Here is a 16,559-nt window from a genome sequence, read left to right as displayed (position 1 = left end):
GGTTGGAACCAACGTGCAAAAGTTAAGAAATCAAAGCTCAGTTTCTATTCCAGTTGATAAAATGGGGAAACGATCACTTCCATTATCCTTAGCTCCTTGGAAGTGGGGCAGACAAACACATAAACACTAAGACTCAGCTGGGGAAACAGCAAGAGCAAATCTTCAGTGGAATTATTTCAGAGTAACCCTGTCTGGCCATTCATATCAATGGATGAAGAGTTGCGAAAGTCATATCAAGCACTAGAACTTGGCACATGAAGAAGAAAGCACTGCCTAGTAAGTATGTTTGAAAAAGAATTCTGAAGCCTTGAAGTACATTTCTTTTGTTCCTTTCAGATCTTTTTAAGTTCATAGTAATTCTAAGCAAAGAGAAAGTAGGAGAGATGCATTACCAAAAAGTAATTAATAGGGAATAACTCCACTAATAGGCCAATAACTTTTGTTTCTTCTAAGTCATGGTAACATACAAGGGAAAAGCAGCTTCCCATCAGGAGTGGTTTGCTAAGACGCCACAAGAACAAGAGTTTCAAGATCAGTCTTCTGAACTGTACACGTCTTCCACTGAAGTATAACAGTTCTTGTTTATGGAAAACACAGAATACAGCAGGACAGGAGGTAAAAGAGGCTGCTAGGGCATTGTTGGATTATGCCATTAAAAATCATCACATTTATCCATTTTTACCTGTTCAGATTTTTCAAAGAATCAACATCAATGGAATATAACTCTTCTATCCGTTTTTTAAACAAATTGAAGTGGGCAATTGCCAGGTAAATGTTCAGCTGAGATCGCCACGGCAACTCTTCAACATATACCCGCCGCCATCTCTTTCGTTTCAAGAAGACGTTAGAACGCAAATTCAGCTTTTGTGTCAGCACTTGCATAGCTACTCTTCGTGATTCTTCTTTTTCTCGCCTAAATAAAAACCACAGTAAGAGTGATTTATATTACAGGGGGGTGGACCTGTGTTGCCCAAAATAAACAATTCACAATAATCCCAACAGAATGGCTGTAAGTGGAAAGAAAAAAAATTCTGAAACTGTAAAAACAGCCACATCTTGTCCTTGTTTGCATGTAATGATAAGCCAAACCAAAACTTAGCACAAAAGAGCAAACATGGACTTTGAGAGTGAGCACAGCCACCTCCTTCTTCTCTGGTTGTTCTCTGCTACTGCACTGAGCTAAGCCATGATGTGATTTAATGTGGCATCCAAACCTAGACTCTTTTTTTAGCTCTCTCCCGGCAAACCACAAGATGTAGCCAAGCTTTGTTCTATGATTTATAGATCGTGGTTTGTCTGGGGAGCTAAATCACAAGCCTGGATTCAGACAACACACTAAAGCACAGCGTAGCAGCAGAATGACTGGGGAAGAAGCCCCCACACTTGCTAGTTCCTGCTAAGCCATGGTTTGGCTGGGCGTTACATGTGAACAAGACCTTGCTTTATTGAAATCTGGAGGGGAATTCAGTAGCTACACTGGTCTACACCGAAGTTGAAGCAACAAATTAGAAATTTATTAAACAAACAATCCAACAATGATAGGGTGGACGGGGGTGTTAGTGACCGAGTCCCCAGTTAGGGTGCAACAGGATCCATTTTGGATTTCTTGCCTAAATTCTAGTTCTTTCCTGATTTGGAGGGGAAATAGCTCAACTTAATCTGAGCCAGTCCAATTCAAGCCTAGTTAAAATTAAAGAAAAATGTTTTCCAATGTCCGTTTCTAATCTCTTTAATGTGATAGGCCATATCCAGAAATAACAGACATAACTGAAATCCAGTTAAATCTTAATTAGAGCACATAAAACAGCTGAATTACCTTTGCCAGTCAGATGATTTGCCCACACCATGGTGTTTGGTGGGATATTTAGGTAGTTTTTTTTCCTTGGAAATCTTGGCTTTTGTTTTTTTCTTGGATGTTGGTGACCCTGACGTCTGAATGAAAATAGTAAGAGCTATCATTTCGGTGCATTATACCATGAACCTATAACGTCTTTATCTAATGTCTGCTAGAATTTGTATCTAACATATGCTAGAATTAAGCAACAAAACATAGCAGAGTAAGCTGTCTCACGTCTCAGTCTGGGGGAAAAGACAAAATATTATTATTAATAATAATAATAACAGCAACAATAAACAACAACATACCATAACAGCTCTTGAAAGGTGAGTGGTGCCCTGTATTTCCAAAATGGAACTGGATACACAGCAGCATCCTTTTGCGAAAGCAAACAAACCTCGTCTTGTCTTGGTAGCCAACCAAAATTTGTTCTCCAGTGGGAGAAGACAGGTTCTTTTGACATTACAGTAAGCTCAATACCCAGTACAATTGGAGGAAAGGGAGAGGGCAGTCCCTGCATACCTCCACAGCTGTATTTGTGGTTAGTTTCAGTTTATTCAGTTATTCAGTTTATTTCAGTACTACAGTGGTACCTCAGGTTAAGTACTTAATTCGTTCCGGAGGTCCATACTTAACCTGAAACTGTTCTTAACCTGAAGCACCACTTTAGCTAATGGGGTCTCCTGCTGCCGCCGTGCCGCCAGAGCACGATTTCTGTTCTCATCCTAAAGCAAAGTTCTTAACCCAAGGTACTATTTCTGGGCTAGCGGAGTCTGTAATCTGAAGCGTCTGTAACCCGAGGTACCACTGTATATGTATTTATATATTACAGTGGTACCTCGGGTTAAGTACGTAATTCATTCCAGAGGTCCGTTCTTAGCCTGAAACTGTTCTTAACCTGAAGCACCACTTTAGCTAATGGGTCCTCCTGCTGCTGCCGCACCGCAGAAGCACGATTTCTGTTCTCATACTGAAGCAAAGTTCATAACCTGAGGTACTATTTCTGTGTTAGCGGAGTCTGTAACCTGAAGCGTATGTAACCTGAAGCATATGTAACCTGAGGTAACACTGTATTATGTTGTTGCCATACCTGGAAATAAGCTATCTTTCTGATGTTCCATGCAAGTTTAAATAGGGCTGACAACATATTAAGATTCTGAATGTATGAAAAGCCTTGCAGCATATTCACTGAACTATTACTATCTTGTTATAACGTGATTATTATTTAAGACAAATTCAATACAATTTGATTATTTGGAAGGCTCATTTTAAAAGTACAGTGGTACCTCGGGTTACAGACGCTTCAGGTTATAGACTCTACTAACCCAGAAATAGTACCTCAGGTTAAGAACTTTGCTTCAGGATGAGAACAGAAACTGCGTGGCAGCGGCGCAGACGCAGTGGGAGGCGCCATTAGCTATAGTGGTGTCTCAGGTTATGAACAGTTTCAAGTTAAGAATGGACCTCAGGAGCAAATTAAGTTCTTAACCTGAGGTACCACTGTACAGGTTTAAGAGATATATAGATTGTTCTCACTAATATATCATCAACTCAACGCTGAAAAACCTTTGGCAAGTTAGAGCTTTGGTTTACATATTTTATTAAGAAACAAAAAAATGGATGGGTGGACGTTATATTTCCAGTTATGTTCTATTATGTAAAAAAGAAACATTCATTTTCCACACTATTTATTAACTTACTTTCCCAAGTAACAACCTATAAATTAAGTCAATTACGACATGAAAGCCGTTATCCCTATTCTCTTATAAAGGTAAAGGTACCCTTGCCCGTACGGGCCAGTCTTGACAGACTCTGGGGTTGTGCGCCCATCTCACTTAAGAGGCCAGGGGCCAGCGCTGTCCGGAGACACTTCCGGGTCACGTGGCCAGCGTGACATCGCTGCTCTGGCGAGCCAGAGCCGCACACGGAAACGCCGTTTACCTTCCCGCTAGTAAACGGTCCCTATTTATCTACTTGCACCCGGAGGTGCTTTCGAACTGCTAGGTTGGCAGGCGCTGGGACCGAGCAGCGGGAGCGCACCCCGCCGCAGGGATTCGAACCGCCGACCTTTCGATCGGCAAGTCCTAGGCGCTGAGGCTTTAACCCACAGCGCCACCTGCGTCCCTCTATTCTCTTATACCGCTCAGCTATTAAGGAGAATCCTCGGAGTTTCTACTACAGTGCTATAGTTTACACTAATTTAATATCAGCTCCTGATCAGCAATATTGGCATTTTAAAGAACATAACAATATTTTAGAATCATATATGTGTGTTTCACGGCATGTCCAAAATATATGAACACTATATTTACATATATAAACATCTATTTTTTTCCTCTAGACGTAAGCTATTATTAATGCATTTTAATCACATCAGATAAGTCTAAGTGAGTTAATATTATACAACTTACTGTTGCACGACCTTTTTTTCCTTTTTTAGCAACTCGCTTGATACCTAGAAAGAATCTGTTCCGTCTGTGAACAAGGAAATTAAAGTTACTGTGAGGAGACACAACCAGCAGTATGTACATGTTCTGTCCTCAATGGAGGGGTTCTGCAGGAAAGGGCGTTAACTCCATAAACAGAGGACAGAATTCTGATGAGCTTCTGTAACTAGAAAGGAACAGACAAGCTATAACAATTGCTGAGTGTGGGTGCCCTATGATGAAAAGAGTCCTAAGCTTTTCCCTGGAGTTCTGAAGGACTTGCCAGAATCCTTGAGTGAATGGTGGAGGTGTTTGGGAGCTCTGAAGGTATGGTAATATCAAACAAAACTCATATTGAAGGAAAAGCAGTGAGTAATTTCACAACTATTATGTTTCGGTGGAGTTCTTCAACCTGGGAAGGTAGCCCGTCTAGGAGAAGGAAAACTCTGACCCTTAATTTCTGCTGCCTTGCAGGATATCTTTGGCAGAAGAAAGGGCTAAAGAGTAAACCCTACCCAGATCTGGAGGGGAGTCCCTAAGGCAGTTGGGTGGCACCTTGTAGACCTTCTTCTGGCAATTCCTGCAGCCAAGCTAGTGCCAAACTTCTTGCTCTGCTTTCCTTTGGATCAAATCCTCAGGGTCAAGAGGGGGGTCATGTCATCTGGGCAACCCAGGACCTCAATCCACACTGGCCAGGCTTACACTCTGCGGAGATCACTTCAGTGCTGCTAATGCAGCAGTTTGACTCCACCCCTGGAGGCACGCTCCATTATTTCTCAAGATGTACAAACATCAATAACAAAGCCCACATGACCTGCTGGATGTTTTCAGTGAAAAGCTCAGAGATGAAATAATTTCAGTTATTTGCTCTTAAATTTGTGCACCTACTTTTTAAGGTAGTCTAGTACATCATCAGTCCATTCTAGTATTCGTGAAAATCTCTCTTCAGTTATGGCTTTGTACACAAGCTTAACAAAATATTCAAGGAAGCGAGGGCTCTTCTTGAATTTCATCACTGCGTATTTATAAGATAATCATAGTTAATATCTTCCATTTAGCATTGCTTCAGCTTTTTATTAGAGGATTCCACAAACATACTCATTAGAAAGTTGTAAAAATAGAATTAACCCTTCTAACTCCTAGTTTATGACACTCCCTCTCAAAAGGATAAGATGAGTTGGACAGAATGCAAGAGCAATGCAGGAGCAAGAGCAATGCAAGAGCAATGAGTTTAGTTGAGGACAAACTCAATTAATCTTTTCCAAGACTTAATGCCTTTCTTAGGTTGATAATCTTGCCTCTTATATTGTCACTATGCTGTCAAGACTCACAGCCCCACATGGCAAGATCAACCACTGGCTTCACTGGTGGGTGGATGTGAGGGTCCTCTGGGGAATGGCTAAATAAAGCTCTCAGATTACAATATTCCATAGCTTTGCTACCATATGAAGTACAGTCCTTGCTTCTTCAGAGTGGTAACGGTTCCTTGGGATCAGACTAGGCCAAGGAATTTGATGGCTCTTGCGTTTAGCCCTCTAACCTGGATAGTACACAGCACTGGAGTGCAGTGCTGATTGAGGTAAACCATGACTGCCTCTCTAAGCTCCTGGACCAGGAGAGAAGGCACTGGGGGGGGGGGGATTTTCTTCAAATTACAGATTGTGTGCCAAGAACATGACTATTGGAGCAAGGGTGCCATATTGTTGGGCTGGCAGCTACTGAGTTCAGAAGTGCTAGCCACGCCTCACTAAAGTGGAAGCTCAGGAGCAGCCTGCAAGGGCCTGGGGCCCTGTGTAATTCCCCCCCCCCCCCCCGTTAGTTCATTGGATAAGAACTAACAAAATGGAAGAAAATTTTTTTGATACTTGAAGGTAAATCAGCAAAATGGATTGACATGAATTCCACAGCCAGCCACCTTAAAGTAAGTATCTGAGGACAGCCCTTTCTCTGTCCTGGGGTTTTCCTCAGAGCAGGCAGGGAAGGGAGTGGAGAGGGAGAAGCTCTACTTGCACAAAATGGATGACTTTGTTGATATTTTTCAAGATACCAGTTAGAATACTAAATGAAAAACAAAACAGTATGCTTTTAAAATGGTTACCTTCCTTATGAGCATTCTTCGTTTGCCAATTTGAAACAACAGGATACAAGAGCAAAACATCTTCATCTCCTGTCAGATCCGGACCTAGATGGAAACAATCCAACAATGGCATAAAAAATACATAAAGGTTATATACGCTGAGCACAATCTACTCAACGTTAAGCACTTTCAGAGCTACTGTTTTCAATGGTAGAAACCCCACTGAAATCCAACAAACCTAACAGACTAGATTTGGAGCTAAATTATGCACATTGTTATTATTTATTAAATTTCTATTACCACCCTTCATCTGAGGATCACAGGGTGTTTTACAATAGAAATACATAACATAGAAATACATAACATAGTAACAAACAAAATCAATATCCCACACAGACATACATATATAGACATACAGTTTAAAAGGTCATAGACTATTTAATTAGCCAAAGGCCTGGGTAATACTCAGACATCTCCTCCATTGTTCTGTAGCAATAGTACCCAACCTGGGTGACCTAGATGCTTCTGAACGAAGAAGAAGAAGAAGAAGAAGAAGAAGAAGAAGAAGAAGAAGAAGAAGAAGAAGAGGAGGAGGAGGAGGAGGAGGAGGAGGAGTTTGGATTTGATATCCCGCTTTATCACTACCCGAAGGAGTCTCAAAGCGGCTAACATTCTCCTTTCCCTTCCTCCCCCACAACAAACACTCTGTGAGGCTCAGAGACTTCAGAGAAGTGTGACTGGCCCAAGGTCACCCAGCAGCTGCATGTGGAGGAGCAGGGAATCGAACCCGGTTCACCAGATTACGAGCCCACTGCTCTTAACCACTACACCACGCTGGCATCTACATCAGACTACATCAGCCTAAGCTATCAAGGTCAATGCTGATGGGAGATCCAACACCTTTTCAAGGGCACCACAATGGATAGTAGGGATTTAGGGAGTGTGCCACATCCACAAGTATTCACATTTTCACTCACCATGGGCAAGGATGCAATCAGCCTCTGGGAAGCATGATGAGAACTACAAAGATGGAAATGCCAGCAGCTGTGTGACATTCCCCATGGCAGAAAGTATGGGGAAGAACACTGGGGATTGTCTGGCAGCTGTGAGTCTCCTCCCACAGTGCTTCAGCCATAAAGTAAGTGCCAAATAACTTTCTGCTCCAGGCAAAGGGAAACATTTCCTTCGCTGTTGCTTGATAAAGCTGCAACTACTACCTTGGATCCCGAATGCCCTGGAATTTGGACGTTTTGGCTCCCAAACACCGCAAACCCGGAAGTGATTGTTCCAGTTTATGAATGTTCTTTTGGAACCCGAATGTCCGATGGGGCTTCCGCAGCTTCTGATTGGCTGCAGGAGCTTCTTAAAGGGTATAGAGTGACATTGCACTGAGAGTTCCAAACTACAGTGGTACCTCAGGTTAAGTACTTAATTCGTTCCAGAGCTCCGTTCTTAATCTGAAACTGTTCTTAACCTGAAGCACCACTTTAGCTAATGGGGCCTCCTGCTGCTGCTGCGCTGCCGCCGTGCGATTTCTGTTTTCATCCTGAAGCAAAGTTCTTAACCCGAGGTAATATTTCTGGGTTAGCGGAGTCTGTAAGCTGAAGCGTACGTAACCTGAAGCGTATGTAACCCGAGGTACCACTGTGCTGCTCTCTGGGAATTTTCCAGCATAGTGATCTCAAGGGGTGAAGTGCTGTCTGCCCCCACTGCTTCCTCTTAAACATCCTAAGTTACTACCAAGATCAACAGCAGGGTCTTCCTCTTTCTAGTTCTGGGCTTGTACTATCCCAATAAACTGGGACATGACACCTACCTGTACCGATCACTAATGCTGTAATTCTTTGCACCTTTAACTCTATGACCAACTCCAGAATAAACACAGATAGCTTCTGGTTGTTATGGCCTTTCAAAACTAAAGCCCTCAGCTAAAAATATACTATTCCAAAACAGGGGTTGTGAAGGATCCAGAAGCCATTCTCCAAATTACCACAACCTTGCAGGTCAGCTAGAATGGAGCAGATGTCATGTTCTCTAGTCTCAATCCCACCTCCGGCTCAGAAGAAAATTCAGAGGGAGAGAATACATCCCTCAGGGAACCATTATCCCCCATTCCAGGATCTTTGAGGCCAGAGGATAAGGCTTAACCTGACTCCTGAGACTCACAGGCCACCTCCGCCATGCATTCCTCACTGCCCCTATGCAACAGGAGTCAGCAAATGTAAATCTGGCAATAGCCCTTTTAGAAACACAAACAGATCCTCAGAGGGGCTTAATTGACAGCAGGGCCTGACAAGCCAGCTCTCAGAAAACTTCAACAAGCTAGAGAGAGGCAGCTCTTACTGGATGAGTTCTTACCAAAAGCCACCACAGCAAGCAGCCCTGAAAGACTTTCCCTCTGTGTTTCTACATACTGTGATGCAAGCCTGTGAATCTGCTTTATCTGAGTTGACTCTGCTCTTTTGGACATGAACCCATCCTTCCAGGAAGGGTCTCCTCACTCTCCACCACAGCCTTCCCTGGGAGCCATGAGCCCAGGTATGATAGGACAGCAGACTCCTGAAAACTTTTCTCAAGTTAACACTTTGATTGTAGGGAAACTGCGCTATCGGGAGTACACCCACTGCAAATGCCATGCTGTGTATTTTTATATAGTTTCTGTCGACTGTATTTATGACTCATCGCTTCATTAAAAGAGTGCCAGTGGCAACAAGAAAATAAAAATGCAAAAAAAATACATATATCACTTCTACAGGCTGAGCACCTTTTCTGCTGAAATACAAACGTATAGGAAATACCTAAGATGTTTTGCAGCAATTTTTGAGTTTTGAGAGCCTTTTCAAATGTCATGACTAGTATGTTTTTGAAGAAATCAGTTACCATAATGCAGCTGAAAATGTATTCTGATAAAAACAGAATAAAGGATTATAAAAAACAATTATGTCTGCTAAGTGACAGATTTATATTTAAAGGTAATACCAACAGTGGATTAATACAGAAATTAGATTAATATTGATTTTACATTATCTCTCTTTCATATTCAAAAAAGGAAACAAAAAACCCAAAGTCAATATTTAAGACATGCAATATAAAAGGCTTAGTAGAGATTGCATAAGATTAAAAAATTATACACATTTAAAAATCTACCTGGTTTCGTCAGTTTGAGCATGTTGGTTTCCAGAGCTTCTAAGTTCTCATTTACTTTTTCAGCCATAGCTATTTGGCCCTTTGTCCTTCTGGAAGGAGTCTATAACAATCAGTTAATAAATTATTATTTTCCCTTTATATTGCACTCGACTAAGCTGAAGCACCATCACAACAGTAAATACAGGATTAATTGTAAAATAAACAAATAGCTAATATTTCTCCCTCTTTTTTTTGAAAAGAGATGACATTTCATTTGCATCCGATTTACAAACATGAGCCTGTGGTTCATCCATACAAGAGTGGCTGTTTTAGTGGAGCATTGCTGCACTACTGACCTCCTGACAATGGTGTTGCTCCTGTTTATCCAGACAGTGGAGGGCAGCAGCCAGGTTGAGCCGCACTGCGGCACTATCCTGGTACCATCATGTAAAAAAACACAAAAGCCCCAGAAGGTTGCCAAATTCTAATTTAAGCTATAGCTAGTCTTCAAACCACTGAGTTTTGTTAATTTGGACCTAAAGAGTTTGTGACCAATCAAGCTGAACAACCTCCACCAATGGTAAGCCTTTGATAAATCTTTCCGGTTTTCCTATTTGCTTCAACTGCAGAAATGTGACGGTCAAACACATGGCATGTCATAATACATAGCTACTGGGCTGTGTTCGTATTGGTCGGTTTCAACCCACCAATTAATCACTTCGAACAAAATAACTCAGTTAATCCCTTCCCAATGAAGCCATTGATTGGATACTAATATCCAAAACGAGGAAATGAAAAGTATGGACAGTTACCTCTTCTTCTATTATTTCATCCCCTGTTTCTGCAGTTACAGCCGACTGAGATGTTCCCTGTGAACAATCCAGCAACCTTTTCCCATAGTTAACAACAACTATTGCTAATTCATATTCTTTCCATGAGCGCAGCACCTATTGAATATATATATATTTATTTCCATGTGATAAAGGTAAAGGTATGATAGCCACAAGTTCAACAACAGAATACTGTAAAAACAGAATACTATAACATCTTAAAAACTAATGCTTGGATCCAAAAAGCTTGTTGGTGGGTGCAAAGTGCTTCTGTATGCACATTACATGGGGAGGAGGGCAGGGAAGGTGTCATTAGAGAACTACCATTTCACAGGGGGTATAGGTAAGGAACAATAAAAGCCCCCTTGCATGAATAAAAGCAACCTCACACTCCTCTGAATCCAAGCTCATGAATTACAGCACAATTTTGCAGGTTATAGCCCATTTTATCATCAGCATCTGGTGTGTGTGTGTGTGTGTGTGTGTCTTTGTGTGCCTCATCCACATGAGGTCTGGAAGGTGGCAAGATGAGAATGGGCCTTCTCTGTAGTGGCTCCGTGGTTGTTGAATGCTCTCCCCAGAGAGGTTTGTCTGGCGCCTTCATTATATATATTTTAGGTAGCAGGCAAAAATGTTCCTCTTCAACCAGGCCTTTGGTTGATTAATATTCTACAGCCTTTTAAATGGGTCTGTGGGAAGGGGGATTATTGTTTTGCTGTTTCGTTTTACTCATTTTCATGTTTTTAACCTTTATTTTATTATGTGAAAGTGGTATATAAATCTAAATAAATATACATACATACATACATGCATGCATGCATTTTTTTAGATGAAGAGAAAGTGGAGACAAAATGGCAGTTGGAACAGGGAAGCCACGGGGAAGACAGGAGTCTGAGAGGAAAAAAATATGGGGTGGAAAAAAACGAAACTTCTGACTACACAAAACTGAGGGAGACAAAAAGGTCTTAAACTAGAAATGAATAAGATAGAGGAAATAGGTAGGAAAAAATGTTTAAATGCCTGCGGAGATGGAGCGGTAATGGTGAATGAGCCTTTCATCTAAGGTAGCAAAGCAAATTGCGTGATGGGAATTCTGCTTCTCTAAACGTTGCTTTTCCTGCCTTTGGCCACATGGTGGCACCAAACCCTCACTGATGCCTTCTAAAAATTGAACCACAATTTGTGTGTGTGCAAGAAACCCCAAAATTGTTTGCAGTAAATTCAATTCATCGTGTTGATTAAGGGCCTTGTTGACAACTTGTTGATCAGGGACAGTGAAGGATTCTGCTTGACCTAGCACAATGAATCCTTCTCTAGTGCATTCCTATTAAGTTTAAGGAAATATCCAAATCTTGCAGAAGCATCTAAGAATCTAGAGAGAGTTGTCAAGCACTGACATTGGCCTGTTCACAAATAACACTAGCAAACGTTTGTGTTAGCCATGGTTTCGTTAATAAACCAAATAATAAATTCTAGATGCAACAAATACCTTTACTGTGAAATAACAAGAGCAAGCAATCATGTGCTGGAGGCTTTCGTAGCATGCGGTTGATCTTTTTTGAAAAGTAGACAATGGCATCTCTTGAAGAACAGTAAGATACTTAATGATAATCTGAAAATACAGGGATGGCCATTTAACAACACAGTAGTAGAATACTGCATGACTGATGAGTCAAAATGAACCCCCCAGGGATGCTGAGTTGGCCCTGTGCCAATTTTGATGCCTCTTACAATGTTCCCACAAAGGTGTGCATCATCATGAATCCCCACGAGGGCCAGCAATGGACTCAGTCGGAACAGAACCTGGCATGGTGTTGCGCCACCTCCACAACACATACACACCCAGGGCCTGTCCCAGCCCTGTGTATGGTGCATTGCAAAGGCTGCAGCATGCTTTCTCTGTTGCCGCCATTGCTTTTACACTAACACCACTCACCAGCTTCCACTGGGCTCCTAGACACATCAGCAGAGGATGAGTGGTGGCACTTTTAAATGAAAGCTAAGTTCGGCTCCCATCCACGGTGGCCGCTTGCCATGTAAAGTCACCCAAAATCTAATGCCCTGACCAAAAGATCTGTGGAATCAATGCATTTCATACAATTATGGGAAAGAACATTGCATTTTGCTAAGTTAAAATAGTGTCTGGCCACCACAGTTGGGAACTGATCTTAGCTTCCATCCAAAAGCCACGCTTATCTGATTGAGGACTCACATTGGCCTGGTTCCTCCAACTTAGCTTAATTTTCATCTCTTGTTCAATTTTAAGACAAAAATCCCTGTTAGGAGTGATCTTTGCTCATCTTTCTTGATTCTTAACCATCTTGGCTTCTAATAATTGCTAATGTGGAAGGATTAACATTGCTAGCTACCAACCAGCTTCCCAAGAATTATGATGTCTACTAATTGCTATTTACCATTAAATTATTCTTATTCATTATTTTTCTTGGATCCTGTCCTTACTCTTCAGAGAGATCCCAGAGCAGCTAACAATCACAATGAATCCAAAGCGGCAGTAAAGCCAGTTTTTAAAGCATGGATAACATCACTATCAGTGGCAAAATGGTAATAAATATCATCAGTTTTAAACATGTTCTGAAGGACTGCGGGAACAAATACGTTTTTAATCAATGCCTGAACAAAACTAATGTGGGTATGTTAAGATGAACATTATGCAGCCTAATATTTATAAACTCCTTTTACCTGAATGACTGGTTTTGAAGGAATCCTGTGATAGATCAGGGGAGCTAAAAGACCATAACAATGAACAACTGACTGTAGTGCATAATTCACATCATTTAACCAGTTGCTGAGTTCAAGTGCCACTAGCATTCTCCCACATTCAGCTATTCTAGCAACCTGGGAGAAAAAATATTTTCATTTATACATTTCCGTCACAGATCACATGCAAAATAAAAAGACATTTTCTTCAAATATCAGAAGTACAGCAAATGGTACAGAATCTCAAATTTTCAGGTATTTCTGATAAGCCTAACTATAAATGTGGTACAGTGGTACCTCAGGTTACATACGCTTCAGGTTACATTCGCTTCAGGTTACAGACTCCGCTAACCCAGAAATAATACCTCGGGTTAAGAACTTTGCTTCAGGATGAGAACAGAAATCGTGCTCCAGCAGCACGGAGGCAGCAGGAGGCCCCATTAGCTAAAGTGGTGCTTCAGGTTAAGAACAGTTTCAGGTTAAGAACAGACCTCCGGAACAAATTAAGTACTTAACCCGAGGTACCACTGTATTCTTCATAAAATCCAGAAAAGGGTATTTTTTTGTCATATGGTAATTGTTTAGAGACAATTTTTATCACATTTGCAAATGAAAGCAAAGTTAGCAGTGCACCCAAACTGTAATATGGAACATTTTAATAACATGTCTACCATCTATTTGGTGGAAATACAGTGCTACTAGTTTAGCTTCTGACCCTGCTGCTATTATTTAAAGCAATGGTAGATAATATAACTCTAGTAAGGTAAAGGTACCCCTGCCCGTTCGGGCCAGTCTTGCCAGACTCTAAGGATGTGCGCCCATCTCACTCTATAGGCCAGGGGCCAGCACTGTCCGCAGACACCTCCGGGTCACGTAGCCAGTGTGACAAGCTTCATCTGGCGAGCCAGCGCCGCACACGGAACGCCATTTACCTTCCCGCTAGTAAGCGGTCCCTATTTAACTACTTGCACCCAAGGATGCTTTTGAACTGCTAGGTTGGCAGGTGCTGGGACCGAGTGATGGGAGCGCACCCCACCGCGGGGATTCGAACCGCCGACCTTTCGATCGGCAAGTCCTAGGCGCTGAGGCTTTAACCCACAGCGCCACCCGCGTCCTTTAACTCTAGAAACCACAATATTGCTTTTGTTGCTAGTACACTGGTCTTGTGAGAAGAAGCTTTCTTATGCGCAATTCACCAAGAAGCCTCACATTTCACACCCATCCATGCATTCCCTACTGCTCTGCCTCATATAATGGCCACGAGCTAGCAGGGCAAACCATTACCAAAATATCAATTTCTTACAGGTCAAATAACAAGAACAGACTTAAGAAATGATTTGGTAGAACATCACAAATCGGGAGCAGAGCTGGAACACAAGGAATGCTAGGCCTAGAATACAAGGGCTGGACAGAAGGGCGGAGGCAAGTAATTGACTGAGACGTGTAAAGAAGCAGCTTTTGCTACAACAAAAGTCCTATTATTTTAAAAGGCAACTATTAATGTGAAAGCAGACACATGTGAAAATTCAGCTCAACCCTAAATTTGCATAGGAAAGTGAGTGTTAAAACTTGACACATAAAAAGAACGAAGTCAGTCTCAAGGACACTGCATTAATGTGACACCACACATACTTGTCTACTGTATCTCAGATCATTGAAACAAACAGAATCACAGAAGAGATTTCCTTCAACCACTGTGATGTCATTGATGATAAAAATGCTCCTGATGAACAAGTATAGAAGGTTTGGAGACGCCCGAGATAGAGCTTCAGGAATTAATCTACAAAATACATAAAAAGCAAAGCACATAAAATATGTGAATTAACATGGCATAGCAATGAAGATGCTCTGGTCCATGGGGTCACGAAGAGTCAGACACGACTAAACGATTAAACAACAACAACAGCAATGAAGATAAATAAGAGATAAACTAGCTGTGATACTTTACACTAAAAGGTTCCACTAGTTCTGGTAAACTATTTGTTGGCACCCAAGTATTCTCCAGCCCTGCTCCCTCCCACAGCCTATCATCACCTTGGGCGGATGCACCTGGTCCCAGCTCCCACTGGGTGCTAGCTAGCTAGCTGGGTCAAGGCAGGTAAAAGGGGAGCCATGAGTAGTGGGTCACCACCATTCAGTAGGCTGACTCCAGCAGGGGAACCATGCGGGGTACATGGGGGCAAGAGTGTGAACTCCTGGGATGTGTTTGGGGTAGGCAGCCTCAAACGTGAAGGCAGTTGCAGGGGTGTGTATCAAGCACATCCTCTATATCCTATCACCTTCTAGCAGCAAGAATCAGGAAGATGAATAAACAGCTTATAGACAGCTTCTCTATTTTAAAAAATATATAGGCCCATTAATAATCTAAAAACAAGTTTTGCTGATTACCTGTTCTGAGGTACAATCAGAGTGCTGCTTACAGAAATAACTGTGACATCAGGAATAAGAGGTTCGAAGACAAAATAGTCCCATAGCGGTAGAAATGCCTTCTTAGATAATGCATAGTTTTCAACCTGAAAAGCAGACTAAAGGGAAATAATAAAATGAGCAAAGGCTATGAGCAGTAACACACACTTTCCCCCCTTTCTTCTCCTCTCATTTTTGTTTTAGTTTGCTTCTTTGTTGTAAAAGTTGCATTTTTTGCATTGATTTAAACTAAAAACCAAAGCTCAATAAAATATTTATATAACAGAACATTTTTTTCATATACCTCTCCTATGGATATTTGAAGTAACATTGATGAGTACTGTCAGGGTTTCTGGGAGAGAGGAGGAGATGACAGAGGAGACGGAGAGCGAGTGGGAGGAGGGGCAGAAGGATGAGGAAGAAGATGACGGAATTCTGAGGGAATCCACGAGTCTGAGCAGCGAGTCAGAGGATTCTCAAAAGGGGGTTACCTTAATCAAGCAAAAGGGAGGAGAAGGGAGAAGCGGAGAGGAGCCCAGTGGAAGACAGACGCAGCAAGAGGCGTCTCAGCCGGAACGGAGTAAAGGGGGTGGAGTCGTCAGCCTCTCGGAGGGAGCAGGATTAGGAGAGAACAGAGAAAGGGGGTTGGAGCAAGGTGTTCAGCCGGAAAGGGTGGAGAGCAGAACAAGGGGTGGTGTAGCGGTCGAAAGAAAGGTCAGCAGCAACGTACGCGCGCCAAGTTCAAACGTAGAGGCGCGCGGAAGTGGAGAGAGCTCAGGGGAGGAGCCCGGCCCTAAAGCCAGAAGGAGGGGGGAAGAGGCGGCAGAGGATTCAGCCTCAGGCGAGTCACGGAGAGAGGGAACCCAGGGGGGCAGGAAGACCCTGCGGAAAAGAAAGGAGAGGAAGAGGTGGTCTAGAGCCAGGCTATTAAGTTGGTGTGGAAGAGGGGAGGAGTCAGAGGGGACTTCAGCGGTCTAACGTGACAGACGTACGGCCACGATGCTGAACTGTACGAGAAGCAGAAATCTTCAATAAACTTTTCCTGTAAATAAACTGCAACGGAGTGAGGTCTCTTGTGAGCTGGGACCCGTCCTGGGTGGCCGTGACAGTAAGTCCCCTCTCAGAAAGCAAAAAATTTT

General features: G+C 42.3%; 1 protein-coding gene and 1 long non-coding RNA gene across 3 annotated transcripts in view; one reads left to right on the top strand and one right to left on the bottom strand.

Annotated features, from left to right (window-relative positions):
- Window positions 1-16,559, bottom strand: part of CFAP54 (cilia and flagella associated protein 54) — a 116,439-nt gene that overhangs the window by 52,577 nt on the left and 47,303 nt on the right. For both annotated transcript variants that reach the window (XM_081928506.1, XM_081928507.1), the window contains exons 24-34: window positions 15,403-15,539; window positions 14,647-14,794; window positions 12,997-13,152; window positions 11,786-11,908; window positions 10,279-10,413; window positions 9,488-9,587; window positions 6,362-6,445; window positions 5,152-5,278; window positions 4,249-4,312; window positions 1,817-1,932; window positions 683-913 (exon numbers count right to left, since the gene is read on the bottom strand). In XM_081928506.1, coding sequence (XP_081784632.1) covers window positions 683-913; window positions 1,817-1,932; window positions 4,249-4,312; window positions 5,152-5,278; window positions 6,362-6,445; window positions 9,488-9,587; window positions 10,279-10,413; window positions 11,786-11,908; window positions 12,997-13,152; window positions 14,647-14,794; window positions 15,403-15,539 — 1,421 coding nt within the window. The remainder of the gene's footprint in view (window positions 1-682; window positions 914-1,816; window positions 1,933-4,248; window positions 4,313-5,151; window positions 5,279-6,361; window positions 6,446-9,487; window positions 9,588-10,278; window positions 10,414-11,785; window positions 11,909-12,996; window positions 13,153-14,646; window positions 14,795-15,402; window positions 15,540-16,559) is intronic.
- LOC309379406 overlaps window positions 1-16,559 on the top strand; it is a 356,632-nt gene that overhangs the window by 314,870 nt on the left and 25,203 nt on the right. The window lies entirely within an intron of this gene.

This window comes from Podarcis melisellensis, assembly GCF_964234715.1.
Source record: "Podarcis melisellensis genome assembly, chromosome: 10".
Lineage (NCBI taxonomy): Eukaryota > Metazoa > Chordata > Lepidosauria > Squamata > Lacertidae > Podarcis > Podarcis melisellensis.
Note: the sequence above shows the minus strand (reverse complement) of the source record. Positions and strands in the feature narration are given on the sequence as shown.